Below are 22149 nucleotides of genomic sequence, written 5' to 3'. Positions count from 1 at the left end.
GCAAAAAGACAAATGTTAATCCTGTGGGGTTACATCAAGGAAAATACTTGCTGAATAGTGTATTAATAATTGAAGGCAAGGTGGCATGGCATAGCCTGATTTTGTAAGGTCACTGAAGCTAAGCAGGGTCAGTACATGGAAGGCAGACCAGCAAGAAAGATGTTCCAGAAGAAGGCAATGGCAGACCACCTCTGCTTCTCACTTGCCTTGAAAGACCCTTGCTGGGGTCACCATACAACGGTTGTAACTCAATGTCTCACACACACATACACACACACACAGAGAGAGAGAGAAAATAATTGTTTCCAAGAAGAAAATGAAAGCTCTATCAATTGAACAGTGGGCAAGGCAAACATGGAAACAATTGTAGATGGTGAATGATAATCATTCGGTAGGCTGGAAATAAGTGAGTCTCAGAAGGAACTTTGGTACGCATACGCATACATTTGCCTCCTTTTAGAATACAAAAGACATGAATGAATTCCTACAGTCTACACTGAATTCGATTTCCACTTTGATTTGGGGCACTTTAAATTTTATCTTTGCGACATGCATGATTGATTCCTGGTGACCCTACCTTTCTTCCGTGATATCTTGGAGTAGATATAAGCATCGACATTTAAAAGCATCGACAACAGTAAATGTGTAGACGGCTCTTCTTTGCGAATTAATGAGCCTGGGAGCATAGGGGTCCCTGATTGGCCAGGGTGTCAGTTCAAGGACTTCCTGGTTCCCAGTTGCAAGGCTTCCTTTTATGTGGCTGCGCTCCAGACGCCCTAACTTCTCTTAACAGAGATTTGCCTCTTGGATTTATTCCCCCTCCTCTGCTATCTCCAATCCTCTCCCCGTCCCCCACTCATTCAAGAAAAGAAAGAGCCTACTATCAGGAAAATAATTTTCACAGTCAGAGTAGTTCAGCAGAGGAATAGGCTGCCTAAGGAGGTGGTGAGCACCCCCTTACTGGCAGTCTTCAAGCAAAGGTTGTATACACACTGTTCTTGGATGCTTTAGGATGCTTTGGGCTGATCCTGCGTTGAGCAGGGGGTTGGACTAGATGGCCTGTGTGGCCCCTTCCAACTCTGTGATTCTGTGATTCTACTGCTGTGCTTGCCTTCCCTCCCTTTTCTGAGCTTCCCCAATTACGTGCAGAACACTTCTGTTTCAGTGGAGGGGGGGGGGGGGGTAGAGGAAGACCCAAGTTCAAATTGATCTGAATTCAGCAGGATCCACACCAGAAAAAGACAAAGCAAGTGCAGAATCAGCCCAGGTCTCTTTCATCCACTGAGACTGGTCCACTACACTATTGCGTTAGCTCTCCTCCATTAGCAGACCCTACCATAAGTACGAGTGATGTTGGCACATCTTCCCTTTGCCTATGCAGCTGGGCCAGAGAGAGTTGATGCCAACCTTGGGGCTTTACAATGTTCCCTGTCAAGCCTGATACTTGAATCAAAGCTATTCATCGGGGCTCAGCCCACTGCCAGGGAATACACTTAGCTCCTCATGGACAACCAACCAAAGAGGGAGCAAGAGATGCTTCAGCCTGACCGTGTCCCTGGACAATCCCTATGTCTGGTGTGGCTCAGAGGAGGCAGGGATATTGACATTGGTAGCTTTGCACAATAAGCCCAAGAGTTCCCCAAGGAAAGTGTACTCTTCTATTTAGATTGACTGTACACATCGTTTCCGGGACTTTTCCAGTCCCTGAGGTCTAGAATAAGGGCAAAGAAAAAATGCGTTGCTCCTTGGCAATAAGTTATTTGGAGAACACAGTCTATTAAAATGAACCTTCCGTTTAAAAAATAGACACATTTATGGACAAGATGTCTATATCACATAAATATGGGCCTTTTTCTAAGGGGAACAGAGTTTTAGTTATTCCCTGTACAACTCAGGGCAGTCTTCATTGCCCTGTTCATTTGACAGTGTGGTATACTGTTTGTGGCATTATTCTCCGATTCTTTCTCCTAATCGATGTTATGTGCTACAAGTGTGTTCTCTAACTCTGCATATCTGCTTTCTGCACTGTTTGTTGTGTACATATTCCTGCTTCCAGGGCACTGTTTCTAACCGTGTTCTGCCTCAAGGCTCAACAAAAAAGGCAGACTATGAATGAAGTACACAGATCAATAAAATCTGCTGCCTGGCGTGGAATGCAGGACCTGGGGTAGTCCTTACTAGTGGCCAATGCTTTCGACCAATTTAAGTGAAGAGGGCCAGGGCAGGGAAATGTTTATCACTCCAGGCTCAGGCTCTGCTCTGTTCTGCTCCGCCACAGCTGGGCTTTCTGGGCCATGAGGGAGCCTGATCCGGCAGCCCCCTGCTACTCGGTGGGGCAGCAGCTGGGACCAATGCTAAGGAGCTCAGCTGTGTTCTTCTAATGAACTGCATCACCAAGGAAGGGACGCTTATTCAATTTGTCTCCCATTAATTAAGAATGTGCGCCCACTCCAGGGAGCCAGGCCTTCCTCCAGGGTCTCTCCTGAGCAGCCTGCCACCCAGGGCCATGGCAAAAGCACCGCCTTGCATTCCGAGTGTGGCATGTTTTTGTTTTCTTTTTCTTCATGGCACTTAACAGGCTCAGTCCTACAGCCTCCCCTGCAGGAGTTCACGAAAGCTGTGCGAGTGAATCCCTTGCCACAGAGCCGTGAAATAATTCCAACTTGGCTGCAATGGAGGACACCAACGCCTGCACGGAACAGGCACCTCACGGGTTTCTGTTTCACTGCCACAGCTGGTTCCCTAATCTTTTAAACATCAAGGGAAGTACAGGGGCCTTTGTGCTCCAAAAGAAGCGGGTGAGGGGCGTTCCGGCATCCCTCAACAGCCCTGTTGAGCCAAAGGACCAGCCTCGGCAGGCAACTTCCTCCTCCTGGGCCTTGGCGGTGCAACAGAGAAGGCTGCTGGGGGTCACACTGTGCTTATGGTGCCCTCTGGTGGTTGATGTGTTGAACCACAGGGTGGCTTTCCTCTGAAGCAAAGATCAGCCCTGCGCCAGACCAAGGGCTGATTCACTCGAGGGCTCCTGCCTCCCCCCCCCCTCACACACTCCCCTTCCGCTCCCTATTCACAGTGAAAAGTTCATGTGAGTCACTCCCAAAAGCTACCTCAGTGTGGGGTGAGCGAGCAAAACTGCTTATTCTGGTTACAATGAAAAGCTTTTGCCACAAATGGAGACATTCTTTGAATCACCCGGACTTTAACATAATTCCTTTTCCCCATCCGCTTCTCTTTGGCTCTGGCTGGGGCCAACGCAGGTCCAACAGGGCCAGTTTGGGAGATTCTCTAGCAAATCAGAGCACAAGGCTTCCCCACCCCTTCGGGGTTTGATCAGGAATGCCTTTTGGGTCTGGGGCTTTACTAGCTAGTGAACCCAAACACTCAAGCTAGGCAGAGATCAATGTGCATGGAGTCTGATTTGTCTCCATGTTGCAGAGGTGGGGCTCTTCTGCAAATCTTTTGGGCAGGGCGGACAAGAGTCCATCCTTCAGTGATTGTTTTGAAGGGGGTTGGATACTGAGGAAACATTGCCCTCCCGTTGAACTGGCTTCATTCACCCACAATGAGGTCAGCATCTAACCAGTTTTGACTGAACATAATATCAACTAGGTGGGCAACTGGAAGGAGCTTGGATGTGGGGGCATGGAAGATACATGCCATTGTGTGCATCATGATGTCATTTCTGGGGGAAACCCGGAAGTGATGGAGGAGAGATCTAGATAAAACTCTCTAGGAAAACCATAGAGCCACATTATTATTTCTGGGTTTTCCCTAGAAGTGACAAAACAGAGCATGAGCCACCATTGTTTCCCCCCTGCTGCCGCTTGGGGCTGTGGTGGGCAGAGTGGGTTTTCTGCAAGAGGCCTCCCTCCACAGCAGGAAGCTGGTGGCCATAACATCAATGCATTCACTACATTACTTCCATCACTTCAGACTGCCCAGTTAGTCTTGATCTCAAAAATGTCACACAGTCAAAGCTGCTGGGTAACCCTGAAATGTCTTTCTGTGGACTAAGGATTCTTTTCTGGGACTACGTCCCACTGAACAGAGTTTGGCGTGAAAGACGCACACCTACACTCAACACCATGTCTTGGCCACCTCTGGAAATCAGTGGGTTATGAAGTGGGCATGATGATTTTAGAAATACAGAACAGCTGCTGGGCCTGGTTGTACATGAAGGGAAATCATCATGTGGCATATGTAAGCATCCTACTAAACTCTTCAGAATTTATCTGAGGAACTCTGACTCATTCTTCATATGACAACATCTCACATTGATGCCCTCCTGACATACATAAAAGGAGGCAGCTGCCATGTCTGAACTCAAGGCTGTTAGATCATCACCAGACTAGGGTTGCTAGGTCTCCTTTGGACACTGTCAGGAGATGATGGGGTAGGGTGGCCAGATACAAGTTGGGAAACTCCTGAAGATTTGGGGGTGCATGTTGGGGAGGACAGAGACCTCAGGGGAGTACAATGCCAGAGAGTCCTCCCTCTAAAGCATCCATTTTTTCCAGGGAAACTAATCTCTATAGTCTGGAGATGAGCTGTAATTCTAGGGGATCTCCATAGCTCATCTAGAAGCTGGCATCTGGACACCAGAAAAAAGGGAGGCCTACCAGGTTTTACAAATGATCGGCTCTAAAAAAACAAGGCATTGTTTTCAAAAGTTATAAGCATCCATCTGTCTTGTGAACGGCCTACTTGCCACCCTTTCCCTGAAGCCAATCGATATTAAAGGCTACCCTCACCTTTCTGCCAAGAATGTTTTCGGAATGCTTGTCGCCCTCTGATTTCCTCCTCTCCACTGTTCTTTTCTCCTGCACCTAAAAAGACACAGGCCAGGATTCATTTGGGTAACAAACCAGCTTCTGTACAAATTACCTGGGCTAGATGAATCTGCTAAGAAATCTCAAGGGCGGCGTTTTTTAAGGCACAGAGGGAACAAAGCCACCAGGGAGGCTGTCAAGTGAACTTAACCATAAGAGAAAAGAGAAAAGGGAAAGGATGGGAGAAAAAGGTGTGTGTGGAGAATAGCAAAATTCTTACCAAATCATGGCTACTGCACCCTGCTGTCAGAAAGGGAAAGCGGATCTGCAGTTAACAGTCCTATTCTTTACCAGTGAGGTGAGCACTTTCAGCCATACTCCCTTTTCTGTTTTATGGCCCTTTTGAATCTGAAAAGTGCTTTACAAAGCAGAGTACAATTTCACCAGGGTTCAGAGGGGTGTCTGAAGAAGCAGAACATCTCCTATTGCAATCAATGGGGCTTGTGCTCGGGTGAATGACGCCTATTGCTGTGTTTGCCCATATCACACTCCTGGGAGGCTGGTCACCGTGACTTCCATTTTATAGACAGGGGACATGAGTGAGATGGGATGCAAAGGGCCCCTGCCACTCACAGTAGGGTTCACTTTACCCTTTGCATGGAGGATTGCTGACTGGCATACACAGAACCCTACAGATTTCGGTGGCTTTTGTAGCTAATCAGCTCCGGTCACTCTCAGCTTTGTCACCATCCAGGGCAGCAGCAAAAGTAATCGCACACTTTTGTTTTGCAGTCAGCGTTTAAAACCTACACAGGCTGGAAACCAGCAACCCCACCTGCAGTGACCGAGGAATAAGAGAAAGGCAACAACATCCAAAACTGCATCTGCCCCAATTCAACCCCGTCTTCATTTTAGCAGACTGTCACCATCTCACACAATTTCCCCAGGCCGGCTGTGCGGTTAAAGCACACACACTGGCAATAATCAGAGGCGTAAGTTCTGTTCTGCGGCACTGCAGTGAGTGAGTTGCGTGTTGGTATTCCACACGGACCATTTTGACATAACTCTGTATTTATGTTTTCCCTCTGATTTCTATCCCTCAACAATTGTCTCATCCCAGTCCCTTCTCTTTTTCCTGTCCATCATTATTTGCTTTGGTCTGTTCTGCCTTCCTATCCATCAGCATCTCCCAACATCCCTCGAGGCTGTTTATTTCTGTAATGTTCTCTTACAGCTTTGCCAATAGAACGGTGGCAGTTTTATCTGCTGCTGTGATCCTGCAGCTGCTCTGATGTGCTGTGACAGAAAGATGCTTTAATGTTGGGATTGCACAAGGCATTAATTTGTGCTCAGCAGCTTTCTCTGCCAGTTTCCTTGGGGACTTATGACACCTACTCTTGCTCCCAAAGGAGGGGGGGATATCAAAAGCTGGATGCACAAATTCTGGAGTGCAATTGGGGGTGGGGGGGGGGAATAACAATGAATTAATAGGCTGCCTTTTAAGTGGTGAAAATTGTGTGTGAGCAGCCAAGAGCAGGAAGTAAAGACCACAAGCCACCAATGGAAAGAGGCTTCAATGTTAAGGTGAACTTCCAGGCTGGGACTGGCTGCACAGCTGGGGGCAACAGATATCTCTCTTGCTTTTTGCCCCACCATAAAAGGCATTCTAGCAGCATTACTAGGGCAAGAGAGATTCAAAGCAGGTTTTAAAGGCCATGTGAGAAAAAGGCCTCCTTATTCCACAACTCATCATGGCCACTGTGTGAAACACTATGCAGGACCGGACAGATCACTGGCCTGACCCAGCAGGGCGATTGTATCCTTGCCCTCCCTTTAAAAAAACAAAGCTTACTCTCTATGCTGTCAACTGATTATGCAATGGCATCAATCCAAGCAGGATTAGAGGGGAAATAACTGAATGAGAGGCGGAAATGACACGAGGAGGAATTAAGTTGGGGAAAGTCAATGCTGGATGTCAAGGCAAGGGAGTCGGCATACTGAGCACCTGGTCACTCAGAGCCACTTATGGGAAGAGCCCAGCAGCGTCTGCCTGCACTCAATACCTAGGCATACATTATTATACTTAGCGAGAAGCAATATTGCCCCAATATTGCATGTGGACCACACAGATCCTAACATAATCCAAAAGGACAGCTGTCACAGAAAAAGGGGAAAAAAACATATCCTTCAAGGAGCCAAGCAGGCAGCCAAGAGGAGGGGTTATTGCCTGATTGGATGCCCTGGAAGAACCTGGGCAGCTCAGCTAGTGACAGCCAGCCAACACGGCCTGACCTTCCCAACAGACTCCACCGTCTCTTCGTTCGGGGTGTCACTTCAGTTTCTGCTCTTGAGATTTGCTGTGGCAGCCAAGCAAGTACAGAGGCAGCACAGGTGAGACCCAGAGCTTGGACTATGGCCAGTTGTGGCACAGGGTTCCTTCAGAGTTGCACCCTCAGAGCCCTCGGAGAGAATACTCAATACATTCACCGAACAGCAAGAATAATGGTGGCTGAATGGAAATTTTGACACCACCTCAGAAAATGCAGCAATGAGTGGCTTATAAATGGAGGGGGGAGTATGGACAGTGTTCCTGCACTGTTTGCTGAAGCAGTAATAATAATAATTTATTTCTAACCCGCCCTTCCAAGTTGCTCAGGGAAGGTAACAACATCAATAGAAACATCTGACAAATATCTTAAAACATTCCCGCTACACAGGCTTCAGATTACGCTGTAACTAAAATCAGAGGTATGTTGAAATAGCTGCGCTTTACCTGACAGCTAAACATGGGCCCTTGCAGTAGCAAATGCATTTGAGGCAGCCACCAAGAGGGCCCCACCTCCCTTATCTACCTGCCTTCTATTCAGTAGTAGAAGGGCACGGGGAAAAGGCCTCTCCTGGGTAGAATCTGCACTAGGCTTTTTATCCCTGGTGACCCAAAATTAAAGAAAGTCATCTGCACGTTATTTGATTTCCATTTTGACATTTAGTGCTTTAAATTTTCCCTCTGTAACATATATGATTGATCTGTGGTGACACTCCCTTTCCCCCGTGATACCCAGGAGCGGATATAACTCTGCATTTTGCTGGATTAACTTCCTTCCCGATGCCTCCAACGCTGACATGGCAAAGCAGTCTGCCGCTGATTGGTCAGGGCGTTAGTTCAAAGGCTGCCTGGTTCCTGGTTGCCATTCCCTCACAAGATTTATTTTTGCTCTCATTTTGGGATCTGTTTTAAAGTGATTGCACTCCAAAAGCCCACACTTCTATGAGCAGGAAATAAAGCACTCTCCAGACTTGTGCTCTTTCAATGGTGGCTGGAGCATCACCCGACCCCCCCCCCCAAATCAAGCAGGAAGGAGACTGAAAATTGGGCAAATTGGACAAATACAGAAAGGCAACATATTTAAAATCAGGAAAAAGGAAAGTTGGAGATACGGGTTCAAATCAGCCAGAATTTGGCAAAATTTACAGTGGGGAAAAAATGTAAAGACAGACTATACCATGGTGACCTGAACTAATCTTCATGCTGATTCCCTGATTACTAAATGGCCAGTTCCTGTTACAAGAGGAAGCATAGAATCATAGAATAATAGAGTTGGGAGGGACCTCCTGGGTCATCTAGTCCAACCCCCTGCACTATTCAGGACACTTACAACCCTATTGCTCATCCACTGTAACCTGCCACCCCCTTGAACCTTCAGAGAATCAGCGTCGCCATCAGATGGCTATCCAGCCCCTGTTTAAAAATTTCCAAAGATGGAGAACCCACCACCTCCCGAGGAAGCCTGTTCCACTGAGAAACTGCTCTATCTGTCAGGAACTTCTTCCGGATGTTTAGATGGAATTTCTTTTGAATTAATTTCATCCCATTGATTCTGGTCCATTCCTCCAGGGCAAGAGAGAACAATTCTACTCCATCCTTTACATGGCAGCATTTTAAAGATGGCTATCAGCTCCCCTCCACCTAGTTCACACAGCTATAGGAATCAGTGCTTCAGGGAGCCTTTTAGGATGCTAGAAGAGTCTCCTTTGCAAAGGGAAACTGAGTTGCCCAACTGCTTTGTTTTGATTTTGCTGGTCTATGACCGTAATAAAGAATACTACTACTACTACTACAACTGCTCTCAAGCTTTTCCCACGTCTTGGTCTGCAAAAAGCTTTTTTACCACATACAGAATGAGCATCACCACCTACTAAATCCTGCATATCCACCCATTGCTAAAAGGGCCCCCTCTGTTAGTCAGAGTTCCAGGCATTCCAGCTAGGGGCCCTGAAGGGAAATAAGGACTGCTGTGGATTAATCTGGGCCAGGCTCACTACTGTTTAGCTCCAGAGCCTTTTAAGTGAACTTGCAGGCCTCAACTCTGTGAACCCAGAATAAAGAAAATTGTGTTTTTGAGCAGAGGTGTTTCCCTTTCAGTAATGTGCTTCCAAATGGAAGGAATTTTAAGTTCTTCGTGGATGGCACCGAGTGTTGTATCATGGTAAATCCACCCGCCCCTTTTAGCAACCCCTGCTCTTGTGATATAGGAGCACCTTGGTACACAGGAATTAGCAGATGATAATAATGCTCACCCCCAAGCTGTAGAAAACTTCACCAGCTGCTGTTGAATGCACAATGCAGGCCAGGGTAGCCTTTTTTTCTGCTGAGCTGGCAGTGCTGCAGTGGGGACTAGCAGAACAGATGCCATAAATCCCATCCGGGAGTTCTGGCAACTCAAATACAAACTGACAGTTTCTTTCCTGTTTCATAGGAAGACATTTTCTGTGCCACTTCTAAGTTAGGGCTACAGTTCCGTATCATTTTATTTATTTATTTAAAACATTTGGGGGCTTTTTGCACGCCTTCAAAATCGCACAATGGTTGCTAATTGAAAACGCTATTGATTTGCCATTAACGCACGTCGTCGCCGACAATCTGCCACACACCTGAAACCAATCTGCAAAAAGCGCTTCCTTGTAGCGCTTTCAGGGAAATCCCCAAAAGTGGATTCACCCTCCGGAAAGCGATACAGTCCTGCAACCAATCTGCAACACTAGCGAAAAAGACCTGTGCGTTAACATTGTTGCGGTTTCTACAAAGTCCCTCCCCCTGGCTGTCTTCTCTGATCTTCCGGCGAAGCGATCGCCATTTTTTTTTCTCCGAGCGAGCGGGGATAAACGCACCAGCGAGCCTCTTCTGTTTAGAGGCTTCCCTGGCTTCAGTCCTTCCCCTTTAGTCACTAAGCACAAACCACAGAAAAGCCCGTTTGCTGATGTATTTTCCCATTAATTTTTACACATTCATTCAGCCGAAAATCGGGCCTGTGAGAGAGGGGGGGGGATTTTTTTTTTCACTCTGAGGCAGCGTGGCAACGATCAAACGATCAAACGACAGCTCAAACACACCAGGCAGCTGGATGGGTCTCTCCGTTGCAACGAATCTACCCAGATTCGTTGCTATGGGTCTGTTTTTTTTTTTAAAAACCTTTCTTAAAGGGAAAGGGGCTGTTTGGGAGCATGCTAACGGCTGCCCATTGGCTGCTTGACGGCCAGGGGCGGGACAGCTCGGCAATAGCGCTTCCTTTCTAGCGATTTCTGCCGAGACCGGAAGCCTGTGGGAAACGCTACAAAACGCAACTGGATTCCACCACAAAGGCAGGTATGCATAACGACGAATTCCACTACTTTAAATGGCGATTTTTCATTCAGTGACCAATTTGCAACAAAGATCCCGGTGCGTAAAGCCCCTTGGTAGCCATCTTTCTTAACTATGGAGCACAAGGTGGCTTGCAACCCAGATGAAATGCATTTAAAATATATATTCACCAGAATTTAAAATCACAGCTGAGGACTGTGGCCACAGTAGTCTCTGTTCAAAATCCCAGCCTGAAGCCAGATGGATCCAGAAAATCTGTCTCTTCCAGGAGCTCCTGAACTGGAGAAGCAACAACCCACTCAAGCACCCTTTTTGGAAGACTAGAGTTTGGATGGAAATTGTTCAACACAGTAGGACTTGGGCGGGGAGGGGGTAAAAGAGGTCTAATCCCTGGAGCATGGGTGGCATGACCCCTGCCCTCATGGAAGCATTTCCCATGCCCCTTACCCACTCAAGCCAGATCCCCTCTGGCAGCTTTCACCAGCCAAGAAGGGCAAGGATTGAAAGCACAGGTGGGAGGTCTCACCTCTCCCGTGACCTTGCCCACCTCCTTAGGCTTCATATTGTGCCCTACAGTTTCTTTCTCCAAGGATTGCACAAGTTGGGGGAGATCACAGGCAGTGACCACCTGTGCAACAGGAGAGGAAGGTGAGCAAACCCAGTGGCATGCAATAAGGAAGGTTAGCATCCAAGGCATCCCAACAGGTTTTATGGCTGAACAGGTTTTAGAACCCAAGAAGTTTCCCTGTCTAAAGCTCTAGTCATCTGCATGACCTTGCTCTTTCACTCATAGTCCGTGTGCCAGATTCATGGGACCTAAAATATATAACTGGGCTATCAGGAGGGCAATATTTGGATTCTTCCTGTGCAAATCGGTGAACCACACCTTATCCACATTCACAGTGCTGGAGACAAAACTGAACCACAGCCTTATTTTTCTGCTCCCATAGAAGGTAATAAAGCAAATCCCCACAGTCTTGGAAGCAGAAATATGATTCCTCTTATGACATATCGTCCCTTCATTGCCTCTCCAAGATTTTTCTATGTAACTGGCAGACTTATTTTCAGCAGGGAGTGGGTAATACTTCTCTTTCTGGGTCTTTAGTATTAGATTTCCACAGAGACCTCTCTGTGCTCTGGTTCCTTTTAAAAAAATAATGGCTGTTTTTAATGGGCAACAGTTTCTTCCACAGTGTGTTGGAGTTTCAAGTGACTGTTTCCAGATCCACTGGAGCATGACAGCTAATAAGGCCACAAATCTGCTTGAAACTGGACAAGATATGCGGTCTGTGAGCTCTTTAACTTTTTTATTAGCAACCTTTATCCTGAGCTAAAACATTTCTCACCTCAAGCAACAGACACCATAGCAATAAGAACACAATGAAACTGTGGTCAGGTTTAAAGTGGAACATACCAAGGCAACCTCATCTAGGCCATTCAGTCCTTTAAAGGCCTTTTTAAAAAGCCTAAACAAACTTCTCTGTAATCCTTAGCTTTGCAGGAATGCTTGGCCTGTGTGAGATTGTGGTGTAATAGTTAAAGAGGGGCAGCCTCTAATTTTCTGTGAGCCAGGTTTGATTCCCCACTTCTCCTCCACAAGCTGGGTGACCATGGGCTACTCAACAGCCCTGTTAGAGCTGTTTTCACAGAGCAGTCCTGTCAGAGTACTCTCAGCCTCACCTACCTCACAAGAGTGTCTGTTGTGGGGACAGGAAAGGAAAGACGCTTTGGGACTTCTTTGAGTAGTGAAAAGTGTCTAAAAACTAACTCCTCCTTCTTCTGATAAGAATCTTGGACCTCTAACAGCAGCCAGCCAGCCAGCCCGCCCGCCAGAAATTTCACAGGTAAGGCTATCCCTGTTATTTCCTCAAGTTCTTTGCTGTTGGAAAAGCTCTTGCCTCTTGAATGCCTGCTTGCCATTCAACTGCTGAAGAAACAGCAGGAGGCAACTAACATCTAGGCAATGGGGATAGGGTTTTCTGCAGCAGCAGCAGCATCCTCCCAGGAACCACGGACTCTTCATCAGCCTGGATAAAGGCAAGCCTGGGCCCTTTGGAACAGAAATACCTAAATCTGGAAGCTGGGTGGAATGAAAAGAGTTGTAAAGGTGAAAATCCAATGGGCTGCAGGAACATGCATCAGACAGGCTGGGCCAGTGGGCCAGGGGAATGCTTAGAAGGCAAAGAGCTTCTGGCCCTCATCCTTTTCCTAGTGCCACTTCCCTAAGGTGACCAGATTTTAAAAATAGTAAAGCGGAACATGGGGGGGCGGGAGGTGCGAGCAGGCAGGCTTCACTGGCGGAGCATCCTCTGCAGCCTTCTGCTCAGTTGTGTGAAAGGGGAGATCTCCAGGTGGCACCTGGAAGCTGGCATCCTTAGGGACTCTGCAGCTGGGCGCTGCCGTACTACCTGTCGCCAGGCCGCGAGGAGCTTGGCTGCCACCCGCGGGTGCCCCAAAAGATGAGGACAACAACGAGGAGGAGGAAAGGAGAAGACTCTATAGGACAAAGCCTCAAGCACGAAAAGCCAGCTGCCCACCAAGGCACAGGAAGAGAGGCCAGGCCCCCATAGGCACCCAAAGACAAGCCTAATTTGAGCTTCCTACAGAGCTCAAAGACTTTGAAAGCAAAAAGCACCGAAAAGAAATACTCTTCGTCCCTCCCTTCCTCCTAGGAAGGGCGAAAAGCCCGCCTTCTTTCTCCCTCCCGAGCCCTTCTCCGCCCTTACGGCTCACAGGGCAATGCCCAGTCAAAATCCAACATGGCTCTCTAGGCGCAACAGGGGCAGGGAGGCACAAGGCACAAAGAGCCCTGCCCTCGGTGGGGGCAGCCCTCACGCTTCCCCCCCTCCCCCGACTGAAAGGGGTTTGGCTTCCTCCTCCGATCAAGGAGGAAGGCCAGAGACCGGGAGGGGGGAGAGGCTGATGTCAGGGCGATTGGCCAACTTTGCAGCCCAAAAGCCTTCTTGCGCGATGCGTCGCCATGCTTCGAGGTTTGCCTCCCTGTGGCTCGCTTGAAGTAGAGCTTGAACCGAGGCCAGCAAAACTTTTCTCTGCCCGCCCCCCTCGCGACCACTCAAGGGCGGTGGGCACAAAAGGGGCCTGCGGAGAGGCACTTTATCGCTACCGCGACCCCACGCATCAGATCAGCGAAGCAAGCCAAGGTTCGGAACAAGACTCCAAACAACAGCAAAGGGAGACTTGAGGAGGAGAAAGTTTGGGTCGTCGTCCATCCCCCCCCCCCCCCGACACTTAAGGCGACGACTTGGAAAACGAGCAAAATCCATCCAACAATGCAGAGCTTTTTCGTGCTCATGTTCTCGATTGTTGCCCCAGCCATTTCCCCAACGCTTTTCTTCCCTCCTTGCGCTTCCAACGGCGGCTGCAAAACTTAAAGCAGGGGTAGTCAAACTGCGGCCCTCCAGATGTCCGTGGACTACAATTCCCAGGAGCCCCTGCCAGCATTCGCTGGCAGGGGCTCCTGGGAATTGTAGTCCACGGACATCTGGAGGGCCGCAGTTTGACTACCCCTGACTTAAAGCAACCCAGGAGGAGGAAGCGGCAGCGGCGGCAGCACTGATTGCCCAGGTGAGGCCGGACCTGGCTTCCCCTCTGCTGGGAGCTGTGATTGAGGCCCTCACGGGACTTTGGAAGACTCTGGCGGGACGTGGGGCTTCTGCCTCAAAGGCGGGAGGGTCCCACCTGATACGGGACACCTGGTCCACTTACCCTTCCCGGCCTCCTTGATTCCCTGGCTAATTTGATCGCGATATCGATGCACATACTTTTTCCCATTCTTGAATTACAGGAGGGGACATAGCTCAGCAACAGAATACCTGCTGTGCAGGCAGAAGGTCCCAAGTTCAGTCCCTGGCACTTCCATTTAAACAGAGTCAGGTAGTAGGTGATGTGAAAGACAGGACTGGACTAGATGAACTTGGTAAAAAGCTGCTTACCCAGAAATGACACCCTGTGGCCTGAAAAATCCTTTCCTCCTGATGAGGGATGCCTGTTCCCAGACAGGACCTGGAGATCCCCCAGTTTTACTGCTCATCTCCAGACAACAAAGATCTCGTCCCTGGGAGAAAATGGTTGCTTTGGACTCCATAGCATTATACTCCATCTCCTGCCCCAAATCCCACCCTCCCTCAAAGTCTCAAGGTATTTCTAAGCCCAGATCTGGCACCCCTACAGGGCACTGCTTCCCATCAGAATCCTGCTCCCCTACCCCGCAGCCCCTCCTACCCCTCCCTCCCCTGTATCTCCACCTTCTACTAAAGTTTAAACAGCATTCTGTCGCACACAGCTTCACAGACACACAAAAGGACTCTGCTGCCAAATGTGCTGCTTAAACCCTTTCTGAACCCGAGGGCGTGTATGTGTGTGTGTGTGTGTGTGTTCATGCTGGGAGGCACTGCAGGGTCCGGCCTCCAGGACAATGGCCCAGTATTCTTGGGAAAGCACTGGCCGTGAGAGAAAGCCTTGATCTGGCTGCACTTACCGCCCTTCCCAGCGTGATTTACGCTCCCTGTTTCAATGTGTCCAGGCATTCCCCGCAGGGCCGTCATCCATCTTGCCTGAGAAAACAGCCTTGCCCATCTGGGATTGTAAAACTCTCGCATGCCCCTGCTCTCCGTGTCGGCAGGATTTCATTTTCTCTCCATGCTGGGAACGGTGGGGGAGACTGTAGGCCGGGCCTGCTGCCTGCAGAGGAAGCAGAGACTGTGCTTGTTCTCGGCAGAATGCTACTCAGGTGCCGTTGCGGTGAGGCAGATGAAGCTGGGCTCCGAACTCTGAAATCCCTACCTGCAGAAAGTGTAGACTGTGCCCCTCACAGTTTCATTACTAAATTAAGTCACTATGAAGGGGAAGGCCTGTCTAGAATGAGGAAGGGCCGGGGGGGGGGGTGTTCCACACTTGACCGTTTTGTAGGGGTCCTCCTGGCTGGGGATTGCTAGAATTGCCACTTAGCAGTTTCATGTTGGCTCTTGTTAGCAGCCAGTTCGTGTTCCTGGTGTTCCTTCTGAAATTATAGTGAAATTGGATATGGACCTTCTGTGTTGCTTCCCATTCATGACACTGAACCCTGGTGGGTGAGATTAGGATCCTTCCAAGACACACAGAAAAGTCCATTCTGGCCTAGCAAAAGTTCAAGCCCTGATCCAGACTGTGTGGAAATTCAGAGCACTCGAGCTCAGTGAATTAAGGCGCCTGAGGCAAAACTGTAGTTTCCCCAACCTGGAGGAGATGCTGTGAGTTTGCTTGGTCTGTTTCTTGCATGATGAAGTCAGGCAGAGATGCTTGCTTGCAAACCACCAGCCCGTAGCCCAACGTGGTGTCAGTAGCCAGGTCCCATAAAGTGGGTGTGGCAAGGAGTCCCTCTTGCTCTGAGGCCCAGCTGGTTAGAAAGCCTGATCTGCAACCAACATACATTTATAAGGTGCAGAATGACAGCCTGCAAATCAGAACCGTTTTCAAGTGCCTCTAGAGCTATGTGAATCTCTTGAGTGTCCTGTGAACAATGTGTCTTCCTGCTTGTTAAGAAAAGTGCACTGCTGATCTTGTTGGCCGTATTGAGTGAGTGTGAACAACTAGCTACCCCCAGGAATACAGCAGAAAATAAGCTAGTTTTGAAACCACAAACCAGCTGGACCACATACTCCAAATATGCCTCATGTGATGACCACACTGAGCCATGTGTATCCTCCTAGTCAGAAGAAACTGAATGTGACCATTACTATCTATGGTGTTCCATGTCTCAAAAAGGTTGGTTCTGGATCACCATTTTCCACCATCTCCTCAAACTACCAGAAGACCTTTCTATCTAACGGCCCAGAAAGCAATCTAGTGGTACCTGCGAAGGCCTTGTGGCTAGAGATTGTCCTTGTGGCTAGAGATCACGCTTGTCTTCTTGACCAGGACTACTTTGACCCACCAGGTGTCGCATTTAAAGATCTCTACCAAGCTGATGACTCACTATTTGACAAGCATCCTCTTGGATCACTGGTCTTAGACTCAGCCATGGCTGCCAGGCAGATGGAACCCATCATATTCTGTTTCTGGGAAGTCTGATGCTGAACTTGATCATCTATTGTCACTGCCAGTGTTGGAAAATTGCAGAGGTAAAAGCCACACCATAGTGTGAAACTACTGTGTCTGGCACTCCATGAGTTGCGAAGGTTGACGGAGAATTGTGATGGCAGCACTCAAGGTTACAGCTGGGATGATGACTACTTCAAGCTATTTTGAAAATGAATCCACAATAATTAGGAAGGTTTTGCCCTGGAAATGGCCAGCAAAGTCTATGTGGGGACAAGACCAAGGCTTCTTGGTCACCTCCCAAAAGAAAACTGGAGCTTTTGGTGGATTGCGGTGAGCAGCTTGAAATATGTTGCATTCTCTCATGGCCCTTTCAATAGCAGCGTCTCATCCAAGCTGTCAGACATCACTTCTGGCCGGTGCCTTCATTCACACCATACCAAGACTTGCTGCATGTACAGCTATTAGTATGACTTGGAACCCTACTTCTGGAAAGCTCACCCTGTTTCCCCATAACAGACAGCCCTTATGATCTGGCAGTTTGCACTGACAAGATGAAAATGACCAAGGCTGTCCTGACCTGGTTCTGCAGATTCTTAGCAGGCCCTGCACTCCTGCAGGCTGGTAGCAGAGAGACTGAGAAGGGAAGCCCTCAGTGCCTCCTACTCTCCGGCTTGCCCTGAGGCCTACTGAGATAGCCAGCATACAGCAGCTTCTTCTGTTGCCCGTCAACATTAGAGGTGAGCACGAACCAGGAAAATGTGGTTTGGCTTGTGGTTCATGCTGTGCCCAGTTCTCAAACCACGGACCAGCACGAATTTCTCAGGCCTAAATAAATCAGTGAGGTTCGTGATGCAGTAGAATGCTCCCCAGTGTGCTACATGCACCAAATTTGCAGGGGAGCTATGACTGACTCTCCTCCACCTGCCCCCCCCCACATTCGGTGAGGGTTGGACTTGGAGGGTCCAGGTTACACTCCCCCCCCCCTCAAGAAGGCACCAGGAAAGTGTTTTCTGGGGAAATCACAGATGCAGATTAATTAATGTATGAAATGGACCCTGTGTAAATTAGAAGCATTAGATTTTCAAGGGACCTCACCCTGATCCTTCTCTACCTGCTATTCAGGTGTGGTGACTATTGGATTTACACACTCAAAGAAGGTGCCTCCATCCATTGTTTCTGCTGGGGGGGGAACAGTAAGGGGGGAAAAGTAAGGGTAATAGAAGCCCCACAGAACAGAATCACAGTCTAGAGAATCTCTGCCATAGAAACTGAAGGGGGCCAGTTTTGCAAGCCCAACATAGCTAGTGCAATGTGCCCAACAGAACCAGTAGCACTGCAAATCCTACAGAACTAAGGGTCAAGCCAAAGAAAGTACTTTTGGGGAAAATGTTAGACACAGGTTCAAAAGTGTATAGAATGGACTCCCTGCATGCGACACATACCAAATGCACAGGGAACCTTACCCTGCCACCCACGGCTCTACAGCCTCTCCAAGTTAGGGAGGATTAGATTTCTGGGGTCCTTGTTACAGATCTTCCCAAAAGGTTATCCCTCGATCTCCCAAAAAGGTTATCCCTGCCCACCATCTCTCGAAAAGATAGGTCCATTTAAAGGAGTCTATGGAATGGCTCAGTGAACCAAACTCACAGGGAAAGTTCACCTGGGCAGATACTCCCCCCCCCCAATTCTCCAAAAGCAGGTTCTGAAGGCCAGAAAGGCAGCCATACCTCAGAGTTCAGACAGGGACTCTCCAAAGTAAGCCCACAACAGCTTGGCAGGCACCCCAGCCACACCACACAAACAAGGGAAGCAAATTCTCAGGACTACAAAATATGGTTTATGCAGTACAAAGTGTTAACCACTCCTCTTCTTGTTTCAAATTCCTGAACACCTCGGCGTGCTGTGAGGGTGAATGTGGGTGCAAAGAGTGCTCATCATGGGGGGGGAATCCTCTGCCCCCTGCATACCACTGGCCCCCATTCCTGGGCACCAAACCCTTCCTGCCAGGTCACTGGAGCCCAGCCCTAGCAGGGCATCATCAGCTGTCTTGGAGACTCCTTTCTCTGATCTGTTTCTGGGGCTCTCCTCAGAAGCAAAGAAGTTATTGGCACTGCCCAGAGACACCAGCAGTTGCTCACACACATGTTGGAAAGGAGCATCCTCTCCTCCCACATCCCCACTCCCTGTTTATTTATTACATTTATATACCGTTCTCCCCAGAGACTCAGGGCGGTTTACATGGAACACAGGAACAATACAGAGAAGTCATTTATCATTAAACAAAGGAACAATAAATGGGAAACAGTAGAACAATACATTCATAACTAAAACATGTTGCTGCTCCTGCCTTAAATACACCACTCCACGGCTGCTCCCAGCCCAGTTGTGGTGCTGTGCTACTGTAGGTCTGGCATTTTCAGTGACACAAGCAGACTCCACAGGCGACAACAGCAGGCATCTTAGACATGAAGGGTCTGCGGCCAAGGGCAAGCCGTTCCACGTCGAGTTCTCCCTCCTGCGATATGCCATGGCTTGGATCCAACAGAGCCTTTCTGTAGGTGGAGGAATTTCTGCCCTTGGAGCATGCCCTTTTTTTTCTTTGCTTTTTTTCTTGGCCTCCCTGTTTACCTTAAAGGCCAAAATACTTCCCCCTCCAGTGTGGTTCCTGGAGGTGTTCCCCCCCCCAATCCCTGAGAGGCATAATGGGGGGGCATTTTTTGCTGTAGCAGGAGCAGGGAGGCAAGAGGGTTGCACTCCACAAGTGGAAATCCTTCTGCCCCTGGAAAATCTCCAGCAAAGCCAAGTCTACGTCTCTTTTCCCACCATATCCTGAAGTATTACACTGAACATTTCTCTACCACAAGCCTCGGCATCAACAATTGTGCTCAGGGCAAAGAAACGACTAATATAATTGCATCTGAATGTGAGGGGTAAGTTATACGTTACAGAGGGGGGTGCCTTTTCAGCGGCTCCCATGTCATTCTGCCCCACTTTACACTCACTGCTGCCTAAGACTGCCCACCATTAGCACAAACATCACATTTCACATGGAACAGTCAGGACAGCATCACAACTAATTCTCCTGGTGAATTTTTATTTGCAAACAAATGGCCTGGTGGCCTAGAATCTCTTGCCCCTGTGTGGCAACTGACTGTGCACTCTACTGAAGTAGGAGAAGCAGCTGGGTAGATGGACTATTACAGCACAGGCATAGGGGACAGCAATTCAGCAATTCAATTAATGATATTTCTCTTCCTAGGAGCTAGAAGGTTCGAGAGCAGGCAACACTGTCATTACATTGCATTACATTAGCAAGCTGTTTCCCACAGTAGCACCTAAGCAGAGAACTGGAGCCCCAGAAAGCTGCCATTTTGGATCACACTCACCTTGCTTTTGTTATCCATAGTAATAGCAATCTGCATTCTTCTTCCTCTGCGGAAAGCCACCAACTGATCCATCTCTTCCTCACTGATGTCTGGGGTGTCCCCTGGGCTCCCCAGACACTCTGATCCCTGTTTTTCACTAACAATTCGCTTCCCCTAAAAAAGGAAGAGTGAGAATGTCATAATCCAAAGATATGAATCATTATAATTCACATGTAAGGGTATATTTTTATACTGGGCATGTGCATTTGATGTTAATAAGTTTTGAATAAAAGCATCAGACAGGTTGCTTGTTTCTTGTTATGCTTGCTTTTTTCATCTTCGCATTTTCATCTCTATTTTTAATAATGGATGCATCACTCTGATTCTTAAATTCTGTAGGAAGCTTCCGCTTTTAGTGCATAATTTTGCTTGCTTTGGGCTTCCACTCGCACTGAGAGAAGATCAGCTATGGCAATGCCCAGCAGAAGAAAGGGCTGCTTTCAGACCAGGAGCTGCTCTCCTCCCAGGAAATGTTTTTCTGGCTGACACAGACATGAGTAAGCAAAATGTCACAGAAATGGTATGAATGTCATTCTAGATAATTGCAAATCTCAGTGGCTTTCGATGGCTGCAACAGGGGACATTAATTGAATTTGTAGGCTGTGTTTCTCATGACGCTCAGTTCTGCTCTAGGGAGATGGATACATGAGTCCAATGCTGCAAATTCAATATTATAAAGCAAAGCCAAAATCTCTAGGAAGAGGTAATCAGATAACAGTCCTAGAGAGGGAGAGTGCAACACAGTGCTCCAATCCAAATCAGCCACACATTCACAGGTACCTCTAATAAAGTGTGGCCACAGAGAACAAGTGGAGACAGGACACAGGCCGCAATCCTAAGAGCACTTTACTAAGAGGAAGCCCCACTCAATAAAATGGGAGTTCTCAGAAAACCTGCTTAGGATTGCTCCCATAGTGCCTACACAACCTCCTTCTCATGCCTATATTAGCAGCAGGTTTTGCAGGCAAAAAATGCTGCTCTGAAATAGCTGCACTAGTATCGCCTGATCGAGTGCAGATGCCACATTGCTCAACAGGACTTGTTCCCAGTCAATGTGCACAGGATTCCCAGTCTTAGATGAGCCAACAGCCAACACACCTAATCAGAGAGAGTACCTAAGAGAAGAAGAACTTCAGTATTCTAATGATTACGTCATGAGAATAAATGAGTAAAGCACTTTTTCATCCTGTGGATGGGTCCAACAGGGACCAAGACTGTAATCTGACTGAAGACCCCAGCAGCTTCTGATGTGCAGAACTTCTGGCAGTAGTGGTCGAGAGGTTTTTGTAGGAACTAAACAGACTTTTATTGTAACATTTCACACTACTGTGGCTTCTATGCATTAATCATCCTTTTTTTTGGCTCTTTCCAGCCTTTGATGTGTCAGTTCTGACAGTAGGTAGCTGAATCCAAAGCAGATTGCATAAGTCAAGGATCTGACATCATTTTGTTTAAAAGGATCCTGAATGGTTCTATACAATTCTCTGCTCACATGTCAACACAGCATGCCAGACCTCAACCAGGGCCAGAGCCTTCTCTGTCCTGGCCCCCACCTGGTGGAACGAGCTCCCTGAAGAGATCAGGGCCCTTCCTGAACTTCCACAGTTCCACAGGGCCTGTAAAAGGGAGCTCCTCAGCCAGACATTTGCTTGAGGCTGGCTGACCCAACAACATCTGCTGGTCCCCTAGATACCCCCCTCCATGACCTGAACCAAACTGATCTCCCTACGGGTTCATGTTAAAACTTTAGTTACAATGTGAATCTGTTATAATATTCTGTTTAGCTTTGAAACCACTGTTATGCTTACTGTTTCTATTATTATGATGCATACTCATGACATTTTATGTAAACCACTCTAAGCCTTATGAGAAGGCGGTATAGAAATTCAAGAAAATAAATAAATAAATAAATAAATAAATAAATAAATAAATAAATAAATAAATAAATAAATAAATAAATAAATAAATAAATAAATAAAAATGCATAACGTTTACAGTCCAAAGGCTGATAATGCAAACAATGTTGTATTAATGTTTGTGAAATTGCCTTCACTATATATAGTATGCTGTCTTTGTTTTTATTTTATTTATTAGATTTTTATACCACCCTTCCATGATTTTTATACCAGTCTATCTCATCATATACTGAGATAGGAGCCAGATTGTATTACTGCAGTGAATTGTGCAGTTAAAGTTCGAACAAATATCAAACCAGTGACGACAACAGCTACTGAAGAAAGAACAGCATGACAGCCAGAGAAGCATGAAGGCATAA

At 47.7% G+C, this 22149-nt stretch overlaps 1 protein-coding gene across 4 annotated transcripts in view; it reads right to left on the bottom strand.

The window, feature by feature from the left end:
* CCDC9B (coiled-coil domain containing 9B) overlaps positions 1–22149 on the bottom strand; it is a 93129-nt gene that overhangs the window by 52186 nt on the left and 18794 nt on the right. For all 4 annotated transcript variants that reach the window (XM_077322900.1, XM_077322902.1, XM_077322898.1 and 1 more), the window contains 2 exons: positions 19836–19988; positions 4752–4826 (listed from right to left, as the gene is read on the bottom strand). In XM_077322900.1, coding sequence (XP_077179015.1) covers positions 4752–4826; positions 19836–19988 — 228 coding nt within the window. The remainder of the gene's footprint in view (positions 1–4751; positions 4827–19835; positions 19989–22149) is intronic.

The sequence above is a fragment of the Paroedura picta genome, chromosome 2 (genome assembly GCF_049243985.1).
Source record: "Paroedura picta isolate Pp20150507F chromosome 2, Ppicta_v3.0, whole genome shotgun sequence".
Taxonomy (NCBI): domain Eukaryota; kingdom Metazoa; phylum Chordata; class Lepidosauria; order Squamata; family Gekkonidae; genus Paroedura; species Paroedura picta.
Note: the sequence above shows the minus strand (reverse complement) of the source record. Positions and strands in the feature narration are given on the sequence as shown.